The sequence below is a fragment of the Cupressus sempervirens genome, chromosome 7 (assembly GCF_028749045.1).
Source record: "Cupressus sempervirens isolate cs-2001-9-10 chromosome 7, ASM2874904v1, whole genome shotgun sequence".
Classification (NCBI taxonomy): Eukaryota; Viridiplantae; Streptophyta; class Pinopsida; order Cupressales; family Cupressaceae; genus Cupressus; species Cupressus sempervirens.
Window position 1 is genome coordinate 22,639,990 of NC_143124.1, and position 16,287 is coordinate 22,656,276.

The window sequence follows — 16,287 nt, forward strand, 5'->3', positions numbered from 1 at the left end:
CCACCCCTGAGTATATGGGCCAAGAGGTGGAGCACTAACATAAAAGGAATCTGAAAGACTATATTCACCACAACCTTGGTAATTGATTCTAACTGTGAAAAGGGTGGAGGATAAAATGGTGTTTGGATCATGGCAAGTGCCAAAGGAGTTAATAATGGTGTTACCAATATTTATTGTGGCGAAATGATTATCATAGGATGCTTCTACTACATTGCAATAAGAAAATGGTTTAGGATCAGTGTGGATGGTTATCTTAGTGCCATGACGCAAAACTTTGATGCACTTATAATAAGTGGAGGGGACAACCTTTGTAGCATGAGTCCATGGTCGGTCAAGGAGGATATTGAAGGTTAGGTTAAGAGCAACTACATGGAAGATTATTTCTTGAGTAGCGTGGCCAACTCTAATTGGTAGCAATATGGGTCCTTCACTGGTCTACTCTAAGTTGTCATAGGCTTTGATAGTGATGACCTCATTTATGATATCCCACTCGATGTATCCTACCTATTTGATGAGCTTCAATGTGTATAGATTTAAGGTTGTTCCATTATCTATCATGGCCCTTTTGATAGAAAAGTTAGAAACCATGATGGCTATGCAAAGTGGAAGGATATAATCTAGCTCAACAACTTGGATGTTAGAAGTTTTGAAGGATAATGTGCATTATGTGTCGAGATGGCTGACCAAGTTTCACAATTCTATGGCATTGATGTTAATAGGGATGCGAGACTCATGAAGGGCATTGTCAAGTTTTTTCTTTTAAAGTGGACTTGTACACAAAAGATCTAGAATAGAGATTTGGGTTAGTGTGTTCTCAAGGTCTTCTAGGATATTAGACTGTGGTCCTAATATTAGACCATGTTCTAAATTTTGTACCACTTCTTACTTTTTAGGTTATCCACTTCAAAAATTATATTTTAATTTCAAGTTCACATGGTCACTTTTGATGGCACATCTCATGCCTTTAATGTCAAGCTTGAAATTTGATTGTTTGTATGAAAGTGTTTAATTTTAATACCATAAGTGACTACATAAAATATTGTTAGACAATATTTATTCACATGCTGTATTTTATAAAATAAAGTATATAAGGTACAATGTGTTATTCACAAGCCATAATAAATTAATATAAAATAGAATATACATTATTATAATTTATATTGCATAATACAATCATATGATAATTATTATTATAAATGTTTGAATTGATTTAGAATGTTTTGAAAAGATATGATATAATTGTTTTTATTTTATTTTTTAAATATAAATTAAGTAAATTAGTTATACTATAAATGTAATTAATTTAATTTTTGAAATATTTTCATTGAATTTTGATATTTATTATTAACCATCATTTAACAAATTTTTTTTTTGATTATTCTATATTTTGTATTTCATTTCTAAATTAATAAAATATAATAGTTCTAATCTATATTTATTAATTATATCTTTTATTTTAATTTTTAAAGTTAAATTGAACATAACAACACATTTTCAAACAACAGTTATATCTTTTACACTACTTTAATAATAGTTAAAATATTTTTCATTATTTAACATATGTGATTGATTAAATGGATAAAAATTCTAAAGATTATTTTTAAAATAAAACTATTAATAAATTATATTATTCTTTGATGATTAATATATTTATTAAAATGACAGATGTAATAAATTACTGTAATCAAATTGTTGGCAAATATTATTAGATATTTTGTATAATAAATTTTGTAAATTAGTGTACTAAAAAATATTGACACAATAGTTTTGTAAAAGCTAGAATGTATGTTATTAGACTATTTATTTTCATTTATTATTTAAATTAAATTAAATTATTTTTTTAAACACAGTGATAGAGCCACTATATATATATATATATATATATATATATATATACACACATTTATATACATGTATATACATGTATATATACACATATTTATATATATATGTATATATATACATGTATATATGTGTATAGATACATATATATACATGTATCTATACACATATATATGTGTATACATACATACATACATACATACATGCATGCATGCATACATACATACATACATATATATATATATATATATATATATATATATATATATATATATATATATATATATATATATACACATATATACATGTATATATATGTATATATATGTTGTATTACTTGATTGTAACATAAAGAGCTCTAGGAAAAAAGAACGAGGAAGAAGATCTTCATATATATATATATATATATATATATATTGTATTACTTGATTGTAACATAAGGAGCTCTAGGAGAAAAGAATGAGAAATAAGATTTCCATTCATAACCTTATCAAAAAGAGGAAGGGAAAAGAAGAAAAAAGAAAAGAAAGAAGAAAGTGGTAGGTAAACAAATCCGGTTATAACATCCAAAAATGAAACCTCCAATTTACAAGAGAAAAAAAGAAGTAAATATCTAACTAATATGTACAATTAATAACATAAGCAACTTTTGATAAAAACTTTTAGCAAAATAGCATCTTCTAAATGCCACCAAAAAGCTTCACGAGGATGCTGTAATAAACCGAACCAATCGACCAAACTAACTGTTGACCAAATTGCTGAAGTATCTCCATGAAACGCCCATATTTAAATTAATATAAAAAAATACAAACAAAATGGCTAATCAGATGCATTTGGGCCATACATGGCCAAGACCGTACTTTTCTTGTTCCACTAATAAACCATTCTACCTACCAGCTTCTTATATCTCTACCAATTTCTGGCCTCGGTTAAGTTTTTGACAGAAAACCTAGGCACCATGTGAAATTGGAAAACTCCATATTGGAGTTCATTGAATTTGTTTGAAATCCATATTGCAAGGACAAGTCGGGATAAGATTTATGTGGTTTCCTTGTCACTCACTAAATAAGCATTTTCATCCTTTGACCAGTATTCGTATTCTATATAACTAGAGTCCAGATATTCCTGAACTTCTCATGATCACACGACAGAAGTTTGAATAGTCCGAGTCACATTATGTGACATCTCCTTTACGAAAATTGTCAGTCAAAACACTTCATATCATTCAATAAAAATCTTGTGATCAGATTTTGTGTCGACATAAAACTCAGAAGGAAAAAGATTTCAAATCATACCTACCTTTTCCCTTCTCGATAAGATTCAAAATTGGTGTGAACTTCAAGCCTCTAATTCAAAATTAGTAGTTTCTAATTACTCTTTTCGTAATTTCCTTAGCGACTCTTGTATACGATTAGTTTAGTATTGAATTATTTAAACAAAGACTAATACGATAGATGATGTTTATGCATTTCAAGATGTTTTCTTTGTCTATGCTAATGATATCCTTACAAGGGTTGTCCGCCATTCAAGGGGTTTGAAGCTTCTGCGTTCCTACCACGGCAGCTTCCCCGCAATACTCCTTGCCCACCTATTCAGAATACCTATTTGTCAACTCCTCTCCTACCAAATTTACATCATCCGGCTTTTACAGTGTGTGTCCACTTCCACTCAACTTGATTTCGTTTTGTTGTGTTTTGTTTAGTTTCGATTCGGTGTTAGAGCTCTTCGATCCAATTTCATGGCATCTACTGCCGGTTATAAAATCCAGGATCGGCTTACACATGCTTCTCAAGGAGATGCACATCATCCCTCTACTGAAAGGATTTAAACAAAGAAATTAAATCCTTTCAATTGGTATCAGAGCACGAGGTGTGCAGGTTGGAAAATCAGTGTTGAATTTTTCGGAAAGATGGAGGATTTGAAAATAGAGAAATTTACAGGCAAGAATTACAGCCTATGGAAAGTGCAGATGCGTTCCTTGCTGGTTAAGCAAGACTTGGCTCTCGCAATCGAAGGAAAGTCTAAGAAACCGTCTACAATGACTGATGAAGATTGGCAAAAGATGGATGACAAGGCAATGGCATCCATTTTTCTCTCACTAGCGAAAAATGTCTTGTTCAATGTCTCAAATGAGACGTCAACAAAAGATGTTTGGGACAAACTTCAGAATATGTATCAAACGGCATCGGCTGCAAACAAAATCTTCATTATGAAGAAACTCTACAAACTGAAAATGAAGGAAGGGATTGCAATGTCAAATCATATAAATGATTTGAACACCCTATTATGTCAAGCAAGCTCGGTTGGTATGACTCAAGATGACGAATCCAAAGCAATCATCTTGTTATGTTCTTTACCTGATAGTTGGGATCCCGTAGTTACAGCTGTAAGTACTTCAGGCTCTACGAAGTCAAAGCTGGCCTATGATGAAGTTGTTGCCACTTTATTAAGTGAAGACATGAGAAGGAGTAACAAAGACTCCTCATCCGGTGATGCTCTCACTATGGTCAGCACTGAGAGAAGAGGAAGAAGCCACCATAGAGGAAATAATAATTACTATCAGCGAAGATCAAAGTCACCCAATCATTCAAGGTCAAGAGGTAAGAATGGTGAATGCTGGTTTTGTGATAAGCCTGGCCACACAAAGAGAAATTGTCAGGCTTACAAGAAAGCACAAGAAAATGTGAGAAACATGGAAGCAAATACAGCCTATGAGAAAGATGAAAGTGCTTTAGTTCTTTCTACAAGTGACACAAAATCAGATTCTTGGGTGATAGATTCCGGAGCTTCTTTCCATGCTACTTCATGTACGAATTATTTCACACGATATATCCACTTGTTCCTAAGTGGTCTTCGATTAGGCGGAAGAGATACCAAATCTCAGGTTCGATTCTTGAGTAAAGAATCCATTTCTTCACGCATCGATGTTTGCCATTGATCACTATTGACATCTTTGAGAGCTGCTTTGAATGTAGACGGTTCTGAAAATTTTGAAACTAGAATTGAAGGCTCTGCTTCTTCAGCGTACAATAATTCATAATCAGAGAATTTAGCCGGCATTCTTCGTTCTCTAGTGGATCTTCTCATTTGGGGTTCTCTGTTCTCTGGTTGAACCAATTCAAATGGAGAACCGGTTACACTAGTTCGCTGGTTTAAATGTTGAATGCCCTCTCTGCTGCTTGAGAATAGATTATTATGAAGTGTGCCTTCTCCCTGTGATATATTTGTATTGGGTGCCTCAAAACCGGTATTACCAAGATGCTGGTCTGTGCTCTCACCATGTTTACCCTGCACATTAACGTCCTGCAAATCAATTTGTAGACCCTGTGAAACAGCTCTAACACATTGCAGATGGAGTTCTGCACCCTGTACATTCACCTCTGTTACGTGCGTTTGAACTTGGTTTTCATTTGCCCCTTGCAGATTATGTGCAGGCTACGGATTAGTTGGACCTACACTCTGAAATTCAAAGCACCAAAATTATGTGGTGTTCCATGTTCACTAACAGTCATGGCTTTTGGTGCAACGGTAAATGGGCCCAACATCTACTTCTTCTACGCCCTCACTTACAGTTAGGAGTCAATCACTAAACCCTAGAAATGCTTTCGAATGTCTAGTTGCACCGTCTACATCTACTTCTGGTACATGCAAAGTGCATGTGAAAAAGGTGCCTTACAATGTATTTATCAACCATCATGGCCCTAATGTGAAAAAGAGGCTCCTTGCTGGTCTATATAATATCATTTGGCTGGGGAATAGGAATACGTATTCTGGAATACGTATGCTAGTATATGTATTCTGGAATAGAAAATGGGGTTATGGTATTCCTGTTCTCCTTTAGGTTCAGCCCATATTTGATGGGAATTTGTGGACCCCAAAATTTATGTTTTCTAAAATAAAAAAGAATGGAATAACACCTATTTTGGTGGAATTGCAAAACCCCATTTTTGAGCCAAAAATAGAATACATATTCCATTTTGGTGCATCCAAACGAAGAATTCAAAATTTTTAGAATTTACATATGCCTATTCTGCTTGTATTCCGCTCACCATACGGGCCCTCAAGGGATTGAGGGTTTTTCTTGATAAAGAAGACCTCGAGCTGGGAGATTCTTTTCCTCGTGAAATTGAAGAGGCAATCAGCACTGCTTCGCTTCATCTCACTATACTTTGAAAGAATTATGCACAATCCACCTGGAGTTTAGCGGAGCTGTCGCTTATGCTCAAAACAGGCACCAAAATTATTCCCGTGTTCTACCACATTCAAACTGCTGATGTACGATATGCAAAAGGAGTCTATGCCGAGGCGTTTTCTCAGCATGAGCGAAAGGGCAGATACAACTCAACGACGCCTAAAGAGTGGAAGGATGCGCTTAGAAGTGTATCATATAACATCGGCCACATAATTGGGAGCAAGAAGTAAGTGTCTTCTCCTGCAACAATAAAAATTCGTCATTTCAAGATTATTAGTATTTATGTCATATTGAGTGATTCTTGTTCTTTTTCGTTTTGCTATTTATGTCTATGCTTAGTGATGAGACGAAGCTGCTGAATAATATTGCTAACTATGCTGTAAAAGAAATAAAAAATGTGCCCTTAGTGGTTGCCAAACATCCAATTGGTCTAGATGAAGCTGTAGAAGATTTTGAAACGACAACACTTCAATCTTTTGAAGGCCATCCCTGCACTGTGCAAATTGTGGGAATATGGGGTATGGGTGGTCTGGGCAAAACCACTCTTGCCAAAAAATTATACAATAAAAATTACAAAACAATGGAAAGGTGTAGTTTTCTATTTGATATCAGAGATGCGGCTGACAAAAGTGTTTTGCATATCAAGTAGAAGAAATTTCTAGAAGATCTCGATTTCAAAGGTGAAAACATTGAGAATGTAGAGGATCTTCTCGGTTTCAAAGGTGAAAACATTGAGAACGTAGAGGAAGGGAAGGGTCCTCTTGCCAGACACTTGAGATCAATTCGTGTGCTTATTGTTCTTGATGATGTTGACAATGTAGACCAACTGGATGCACTTGTGCCAGAGAAAGACAATTTTCGGCAGGGTTAGTACACGGCAATTTGATGTTCTTATAGGTTGGGGTATTACATCTTCATCTATCTATAAAATGAAATGGTTGAATCCCTCTCATTGCAAGCAACTTTTCTGCTGGCATGCTTTCTTACAACCCTTTCCAATACGTGGATTTGGAGAGCTTGTGAAAAAAATTATAGATGCCTGCCATGGGTTGCCATTGTCTCTTAAAGTATTTGACGGACAATTATATGGCAAATCTGAAAAATGTTATTGGGAGAGTCAATTAGAGAAGATTTCCAAAATACTCCCAGGTGATATTATGAGTAGTTTAAAAGTCAGTTACGAGGCACTGGAAAGTGAAGAGAAGGCGACGTTCTTGGATGTAGCTTGTTTCTTTATTGGAGAAGAGAAACACATTGCGATTGTTTTAAGTATGGGAAGGATCAGAGGGGACTGGGAGTGGTTTGTGTAGCTGGCAGACACTCATAAATAGATGTCTTATTGAGGTAATGATCATTTAAGAGATTTGGGAAGATATATTTCATATCATAAATCTCCCCATCGTCTCTGGCGTCTTGAGCAGAATGATAACGATGTTTTAGATTCAGGATCAACAACCTTGTGTTCTTGCTTGCCATGGCATAATATTATGAATGTTGAGGTGAGGACTATTTGTTCTTTATTTTATATTTTTTATATTGAACAAAATACTTTAGAATAAATTGAAGTTAAGAATGTATAAATTCTTACAAATTATAAGATATGTATATATGTTATTTTAATATTGAATTGTGTAAGAGTGTTTACATCAACTTCACACAATCAAATCTACAAATAACATATAAATATAAATAAAACTTAATTGAATAAAAATAAATTAGTTAATTTATAGATATATGTAAATTAAAGAAAAATGAGAAAAAACTCATTTCATTTAGTAAATCATCAAATTTTGAATTTACTTATATATTTGAATTTATCAATGGCTTTGACGTTCTTCTTTGATAATTTGAGAATTACAATAGTCTATGACGAGTATTAGAAAAAAACAAGAGTACATCTAAATATCTAAATACACCTCATAAATTTAGTAAATTTATTGTTATAAATAATCACATTAGTTTGAGTGATTTAATTTTTTTATTTCCCCTTGATGATCTCTCATTTGCCTACTTATATTCATTCAATTTAAACGCGTGAATGCGTGAGATGTTGAGTTGAGTGCACATTTCATCTTAAACATTAACATTATGAAGAGATAATCCTTTATAAAGTTGTATTGATAGGTTTTTTATTGACTGCTCTTTCATGTTTCAGAAAACAATCAGAATTCAAGGAATAATGGCCACCTTAGCCAAATTTGAAGATTAATGTTGTTGTTCGGTAAAACTGAAATAAACATGCAACTTCAGCACTAATTGACTCCACTTCAAACTCCAGCTCCACTGCTCCATTTCCACCATTCTATAAATAATTTTTAAAATACTTCAATTTAGGAGTAGTTTAAACAAGAAGCATGATGTACATATGGCATGCATTAGATGATATTTTTGGATGCATTTTTGTCTAGTCTTAGTTACTTCTTCTCCCATCCTTAATCATAGGCATGGAATAATGCTAAAACTACTGTCAGAACTCCTGATCTATATTTTGATCTATGTGTTAGGGATTAGTTTTAACAATTTTTATTTGAATAAATGTATTGGCTGAATAGCAATTTGTAGTTGGAATAATATATCAGTTTTTTTCTCTGCAGTAAAACAGAGTCTTCCTTGTTTTCAATATTTTTTTTTTTTTATTGTGTTGCTGCTGTTGTTTGAATCCTACATTTGGTATCAGAGCTGAAGGTGTTTGGAAGACAGCAGCATGGCTCACAATTTGCAAATCCCAGAGTTTGATGGAGTTGATTACCAATATTGGTCAATCAAGATGAAGACTTTTTTGATTGGGAAAGATTTTTGGGAGATCGTTGAATCTGGATATGACGAGCCTGCAGATTGGAATACTCTCCAACCTAATGACAGGACATTGAAGAAAGAAGCCGAGAAGAAGAATGCAATGGCATTGTTTCACATTTAGATGGCTCTTGATAAGAGCTTGTTTCCTCGAATTGCTGATGCACAGACAGCAAAAGAGGCCTGGAAGACTCTAAAAGATGCTTACCATGGCAATGATCAGATCAAGGTTGTGAAGCTACAAACCTTGAAAAGAGAATATGAGAACTTGAAGATGAAGGAGACAGAGAGTGTGGGAGATTTCTGTGTGAGAGTGAAAGATGTGACTCATAAAATGGCCACTTTGGGTGAATCTATTGCTCAAGAGCAAATAATACAAAAGGTATTGAGATCTCTAACCCCAAGATGGAATATTGTAGTAATTGCCATAGAAGAAAGCAAAAATTTAGCTACCATGGAGTATGATGAATTGGTTGGATCTCTTATATTACATGAGGATAGAATAAGGGACACATCTATCAGTGTTAATGAGAAGGCTTTTGCTTCCCAATTGCAAATTTCAAAGAACGATGGTGCTAGCAGCAGTAGTAACAACAACAAAGGCTCGGGAAGGGGCCAAAATCAGAATTTTTCAAGAGGATCTAGAGGAAGAGGAAGTGCTCAAGGAGGCAGAGGTAGAGGCAGATTTGATAAAAGGAACATCCAATGCTATCATTGCAATAAGTATGGACATTTTGAGAGAGAGTGTAGACTGAAATCAGGTAACAATAGTGCAAATTATGCCCACCAAGATGAGGATCCTTCCTCGGGTAATTTATTTTTGTGTTATGGGAAAGGTGAAAGTACTATGAATGATGTTTGGTATTTGGATTCTGGATGCTCTAACCATATGTCTGGCAACAGAGAAATATTTTCAAAGCTTGATGATAATTACAGATCCAATATTACCCTTGGTAATAACAATACTGTGGATGTTGCGGCCAAAGGAGCCATGGATGTTCAGACAAAGGAAGGTATGAAAAGTGTTCAAGATATTTATTATACTCCCAAGTTAAAGCATAATTTATTGAGTGTTGGGCAGCTATGTGAGAAGAATTATAGAGTGGTATTTGAGAACATGCACTGTACTATCTATGATAAAAATAAAAAAAATAAAGTGATTACAGTTGTTCCTATGACAAAGAATAGGATGTTTCCTTTGAAGTTTGGTCAAAATGATAATCAGCTTGTCAATATGGCTTATGAGGATAAAAGTTGGTTGTGGCATCTCAGGTATGGCCATTTGAATTTCAATAGTTTGAAGAATCTAACATCAAATGCATTAGTTTTTGGATTGCCTAAGGTTGAAGAGCATAAACAGATTTGTGAAGGGTGTGCAAAAGGGAAACATTCAAGGGAATCATTTCCAAAAGGCAATGCATGGCGGGCCCAATACCCACTTCAACTTATTCATTCAGATATTTGTGGTCCAATGCAAACACAAAGTTTGGGTAAGTCGTCATATTTCATTACTTTTATTGATGATTACTCACGCATGTGTTGGGTATATTTTTTGAAGACTAAAGATGAAGCCTTTGATACATTCAAGAAGTTTAAAACTCGTGTAGAGAATGAGAAAGGGAACACAATAAGATGTTTGAGAACAGATCGAGGAGGAGAATTTTGCTCAAACAATTTTCAGAATTTTTGTGAGATGAATGGCATCAAAAGACAACTCACAACTGCATACACACCCCAACAGAATGGAGTGGCTGAAAGGAAGAATCGTACTGTGGTAGAAATGGCAAGGAGCATGTTACAAACCAAGGGTTTAAACAATTCTTATTGGGTTGATTTAGTTGCTACAGTCGTATATATTCTCAACAGGAGTCCTACAAGTGCCCTACACAAGATGACTCCATATGAAGCATGGTATGAGAAAAAGCCTAATGTAAATCATTTTAAAGTTTTTGGTTGTTTGGCTTATGTTCACATCCCTGATCAGAATAGGCAAAAGCTAGATGCTAAAAGTGAATCATGTATTTTTGTGGGCTATAGTGAGGAAAGAAAAGCTTATAGATTATTCAATCCTATTACTAATAAGATTGTTGTTTCAAGAGATGTGAGTTTTGATGAAGGGGGAGTTTATGGTCATCAAAAACAACATGTTGGAAAGCCAAAATCAGTTTTGGATGATGATGATATTGCTGATAATGATAATGAGCAGCAAGCTAATGGTTCTATTTCAAGATCACCAAGCCCACCAAGAAACCCCTCACCAATACCAAGAGCAAGTCCATCCTCTAGTCCTCCAAGGAAGGTAAGAAGATTGAGTGATATTTATGAGAGGTGTCAAAATCAAGCACATGAAGAAGATCCAATAGGTGAGACCATAAATTTTGCATTACTTGCTAAAGCTGATTTTGAGCCATCATGTTTTGAAGATGCATGTGCTAATGAGGTTTGGATGCAAGCAATGAATGAAGAGATGGATTCCATTGATAGGAATGAAACATGGGAGCTTGTAGATCTTCCACATAAGAAGAAGAAGATTGGCACAAAATGGGTCTATAAGACCAAGTATAATAGTGATGGGAGTGTTGAAAGACACAAAGCAAGATTGGTTGCTAAAGGTTTCACTCAAAGGTATGGCATTGATTATAAAGAAACTTTTGCACCAGTAGTAAGACAAGAAACTATTAGGATGCTAATCTCTCTTGCAGCTCAAAAGAAATGGAGTATTCATCACATGGATGTAAAAAGTGCTTTCTTGAATGGGTACTTAGAAGAAGAGGTATATGTGGGACAGCCACAAGGTTTTGAGATTCAAGGCAAAAAAGATTATGTCTACAAGTTGAAGAAGGTTTTGTATGGCCTCAAGCAAGCACCACGTGCATGGTATGAAAGAATTGATGGATATTTTCAGCAGAATGGCTTTCAAAGAAGTAAGAGTGAACCTACCCTTTACTACAAACAAGAAAGTAATGATATTCTCATTGTGAGTTTGTATGTTGATGATTTGTTATATATGGGTAGTAGTTCAAAGATGAAAGATGAATTTAAAGTTGCTATGATGAATGAGTTTGAGATGAAAGATTTAGGTCTCATGAAGTACTTTCTTAGCATGGAGGTTTATCAAGGTAAAGATGAAATTTTTATTTGTCAAAAAAAGTATGCAAAAGATATGTTGAAAAAATTTGATATGGCTGATTGTAAACCTCTTTCCACTCCAATTGCTCATGGAGTTACATTATGTAGAGATGATGGTGCTAAAATTGTTGATGAGACATTATACAGAAGCATTGTGGGGAGTTTGATGTTTTTAACTCACACAAGGCCTGATATTGCTTATTCAGTTTCATTGGTTTCAAGGTATATGAAAAATCCATCAGAGGAACATATGAAGGCAGCCAAGAGAATTTTGAGGTATGTGAAAAGCACGGTAGATTTTGGCATTCACTATTCTTCTAATAAGTTTGAGCTTGTTGGCTTTAGTGATTCAGATTGGGAAGGCTGTTTGGATGACCGAAAATCTACATCTGGTAATTGTTTTTCTTTGGGTTCCAGTTTAATTACATGGAGTTCAAAGAAGCAAAGTATGGTTGCTCTCTCTTCTACAGAAGCGAAATATGTTGCGGTCACTTCAGCTGGCACACAAGCTTTATGGCTTAGAAAGCTTTTTGAAGAAATTGGAGAGATACAAGTTCAGCCTACTGTGATTTTTTGTGACAACATAAGTGCCATTAAATTGGCCAAGAATCCGGTTCATCACAACAGGACCAAACACTTTGATCTGAAACAACATTTCATCAGAGATTTGGTACAAAATAAAGCGGTTGAGTTGAAGTACATCAGCACAAAGGAGCAAATCGCAGACATCTTCACAAAGGCAATTGCAAAAGATCAATTTTTGGTACTCAGAGATCGAATTGTTAGTCCTCTCAGCATCAAGGGGGAGTATGAAGATTAATGTTGCTGTTTGGTAAAACTGAAATAAGCATGCAACTTTAGCACTGATTGACTCCACTTCAAACTCCAGCTCCACTGCTCCATTTCCACCATTCTATAAATAATTTTTAGAATACTTCAGTTTAGGAGTAGTTTAAACAAGAAGCATGCTGTACATATGGCATGCATTAGATGATATTTTTGGATGCATTTTTGTCTAGTCTTAGTTACTTCTTCTCCCATCCTTAATCATACGCATGGAATAATGCTAAAACTACTGTCAGAACTCCTGATCTATATTTTGATCTATGTGTTAGGGATTAGTTTTAACAATTTTTATTTGAATAAATGTATTGGCTGAATAGTAATTTGTAGTTGGAATAATATATCAGTTTTTTTCTCTGCAGTAAAACAAAGCCTTCTTTGTTTTAAATATCTATATTTTTTTTTTATTGTGTTGCTGCTGTTGTTTGAATCCTACAAAATTGGAGTGGGTTCCCGATCACGTGGAACGACATGTTTGTCTATATACATCTTTTCTTTCTTTCTTTCCTTTTAGGAATTTTAATTGGCTTTTTCTACTAATATTTTTCCTTTTATTTTTTATTATTTAGGGGACACGTCAAAAATTGGTGGAACTAGATGAATCAAGTGGTCCGGGGAAGGATGTTTTCTATAAAACAAATGAAGGAATCTGGACCCTTTCACCTTCTTTAAGCGGACTAAAATTTATCGTGGTTCAAGGACATGATTTGAATCAATTTATTGGTGAAGCATCGCGAGAGCTAGTCTGGCTTCGTTGGTTTCATCCTGGGCGGATAAGTCTTCCTTCACAATTTTCATTAAAAAAGTTAGAGGGTTTTAGAAATTTTTGGAAAATATTTCGGAGGCAATCACTTGCAAAAATTATGGAAGGATGCCAGCGATGTGAGTATATTCCATTTCAGCAGTTTCAAATCGGCGTTACAATTTTTAATAAAACGATTGTTGTGTTGTATGTTAGCGTCATTTCGTCAAATGTTTGCTGCAGGCGCCCATTCAATTAAGAGTTTTGATTCTCTCCGGGTGCAAAAAGTTCCAAAGATTTCCAGAGTCGATAGGATCTCTCAAGCATTTGAAAAAACTAGTCGTCAGGGAATTTATGTGTTTGAAGAGTCTGCCGAGGGGCTTTTGTGAGCTTCAATCCTTGGAGCACCTGGAGTTGGATTGTAACCTATCATCGCTTCCCGATGATTTTGGCGATTTGAGAAATCTCCGTTATTTAATTTTGTGGGGATGCGAGAGTTTGAGGAGTTTGCCAGGATCTTTTAAGAGGCTGACACTCTTGCAATATCTCCGCTTGATGTATTTTTATGAAGTCACTTTAGAGTCAGACATGATTAAAGACATGACAAAGCTGGAGTATATCAATCTTCGGCAATGCAGTAAATTGGAAGAATTGCCTCTTCACATCACAAACCAGCGAGCGCTGACAGAGCTCCACTTACATACAGAGAGTTTAAGGGAGGTGCCAGTGAACATCGGTGAGCTGAGCAAGTTGCAAAAGTTGTCTATCCATGGCAGTACGTTGTTGACAAGGCTGCCGACATCTCTTGGAGATTTGTCCTCCTTGACTGCTCTGGAGATTCACAATTGCAGAAATCTGGAATATTTACCGGACTCTCTGGGACGGCTTAGTATGTTAGAGAATTTAAGCATAGAGTTTTCAGGAGTGAGATCCTTATCGGTAGGGGGATTGAGTAATCTTCAACAGCTGGGCACAGTAGATTGCCCAATCAGTGAATTGGATCTTGTGTCGGGGTCATTTTCTTCTTTGTTGTGCAACCTTAAGAAGATTGCGCTGACGTCAATTCGGGTGTCCAAGATCTCCATCTCTGAAGATTGTTGTCCACGTCTCAAGAGTCTCATACTGTGTGAAAATGGCCATCTAACAGATATAGAGGACCTACCAAAGACGCTTGAGATAATAAAATTGGATAAGTGCGCCAAGTTGGAAGTACTTCCCAGTTTTGCGCAATTTTCTTCTCTCCAAGTGTTCGAACTCAAAAGCTGCTTCAGAGTTAAGAAAATAGCATGTTTGGAGGAGCTGAATGCAGAAAATAACACAGCTTGGAGCACATCCAGAACGATTGACAAAAGTGGAACTCAGAGCAATCAGCAGAGCGGGTGTTGAAGGTTGCATTCACAACATGCAGGTGATAATAGTACTTAGAGTTCTGATGGTTTTCAATTGCTTGTTATGCATAGACTGTAAGCTGCACAACACAAAGTGTGATTGTCATTGTGTAAGATTTCATAACAGAGGCAATATATATTGAAGGATATGAATAAAATATTCATTTTTAGTTTGTAAAATTAGGTGTTCTCTATTTACTTTGTTCTTTGTTGCTCTTTCCTTATTTTAGATTCTTCAGTGAGAGGGAGGGAGGGAGGGAGGGTAAATGGGTATGGACAGGGCTTTTCACCCAAGGTTCACTGATCCACCTAGAAGGACGGGTGCATGTAAGTAGAGTAGGACCTGGTGGTGGAGTCGTAGACAGAGGACTGACGAGTTGTTCTACATTGTCAACATCATCAAGAGCAATGAGCACACGAACAGATCTCAAGTGTCTGGCAAGGAGACCCTTTCCTTCTTCCACATTCTCAACATTTTCACCTTTGAAACCGAGATCCTCCAGAAGTTTTTTCTGCTCGGAATGCAAAACACTTCTTTTTGCCGCATCTCTGATATCAAGTAGAAAACTACACCTTTCCATTGTTTTGTATTTATTATTGTATAATTCTTTGGCAAGAGTGGTTTTACCTACACCACCCATACCCCATATTCCAACAATTTGCACAGAGGGATGGCCTTCAACAGATTAAAGTGTTGTCGTCTCACACTCTTGTTCAGCTTTATCTAGACCGACTGAATGTTTGGCAACAACCAACGGCACATTTTTTTTTCTTTTATAGCATAGTTAAAAATATTCTTCAGCAGCTCCGTGTCATCACTAAGCATACACATTAACAGAAAAAAGAAAAAGAGCAAGAATCACTCAATATGACACAAATACTGAGAATCTTGAAATGGCGAATTTTTATTATTGCAGGAGAAAACCCATAAGAAACGATGAGCATAGAACTTTTGATACTTACTTCTTGCTCCCAATAAAGTGGCCGACGTTATATGAAACATTTTTTAACGCATCCTTCCACTCGAGAAGCGTTGTTGAGCTGTATCTGCCCTTCTCTTCATACCGATAAAACGCTTGAGCATAGACTCCTTTTGCATAGCGGACGTCATCAGTCTGAACGTTGTAGAAAACAGGAATGATTTTGGTGCCTGTTTTGAGCATAAGAGATAGCTCCTCCAAACACCAGGCGGATTGTGCATAATTCTTGGAAAATATAGCAAGATGAAGCGAAGCACTGTTTATTGCTTCTTCAATTTCTCGAGGAAAAAAATCTCCCAGCTCGAGCTCTTCTTGATCAAGAAAAACCCTGAATCCCATGCCATTGAGGGTATTATAGAGATCAGTAGCGAGCCCCTT

General features: G+C 35.5%; 1 protein-coding gene across 1 annotated transcript; it reads left to right on the forward strand.

Annotated features, from left to right (window-relative positions):
- Positions 1-6,963: 6,963 nt before the first annotated feature.
- LOC149545228 (disease resistance protein ADR2-like) lies at positions 6,964-14,927 on the forward strand. Its single transcript, XM_089793721.1, has 3 exons — positions 6,964-7,303; positions 8,712-8,764; positions 13,758-14,927. The coding sequence occupies exons 1-3, from the start codon at positions 6,964-6,966 to the stop codon at positions 14,925-14,927; spliced, it is 1,563 nt and encodes a 520-aa protein (XP_089649847.1).
- Positions 14,928-16,287: the final 1,360 nt, after the last annotated feature.

What these genes read in the sequence shown, in the direction of transcription:
- LOC149545228 (XM_089793721.1), top strand. Translation starts at nt 6,964, where the DNA reads ATGAAATGGTTGAATCCCTCTCATTGCAAGCAACTTTTCTGCTGGCAT. An exon ending in ACACATTGCGATTGTTTTAA is followed by an intron (nt 7,304 to 8,711) that starts GTATGGGAAGGA and finishes ATTTGGTATCAG; the next exon opens with AGCTGAAGGTGTTTGGAAGA. An exon ending in CACAATTTGCAAATCCCAGA is followed by an intron (nt 8,765 to 13,757) that starts GTTTGATGGAGT and finishes GTTGTATGTTAG; the next exon opens with CGTCATTTCGTCAAATGTTT.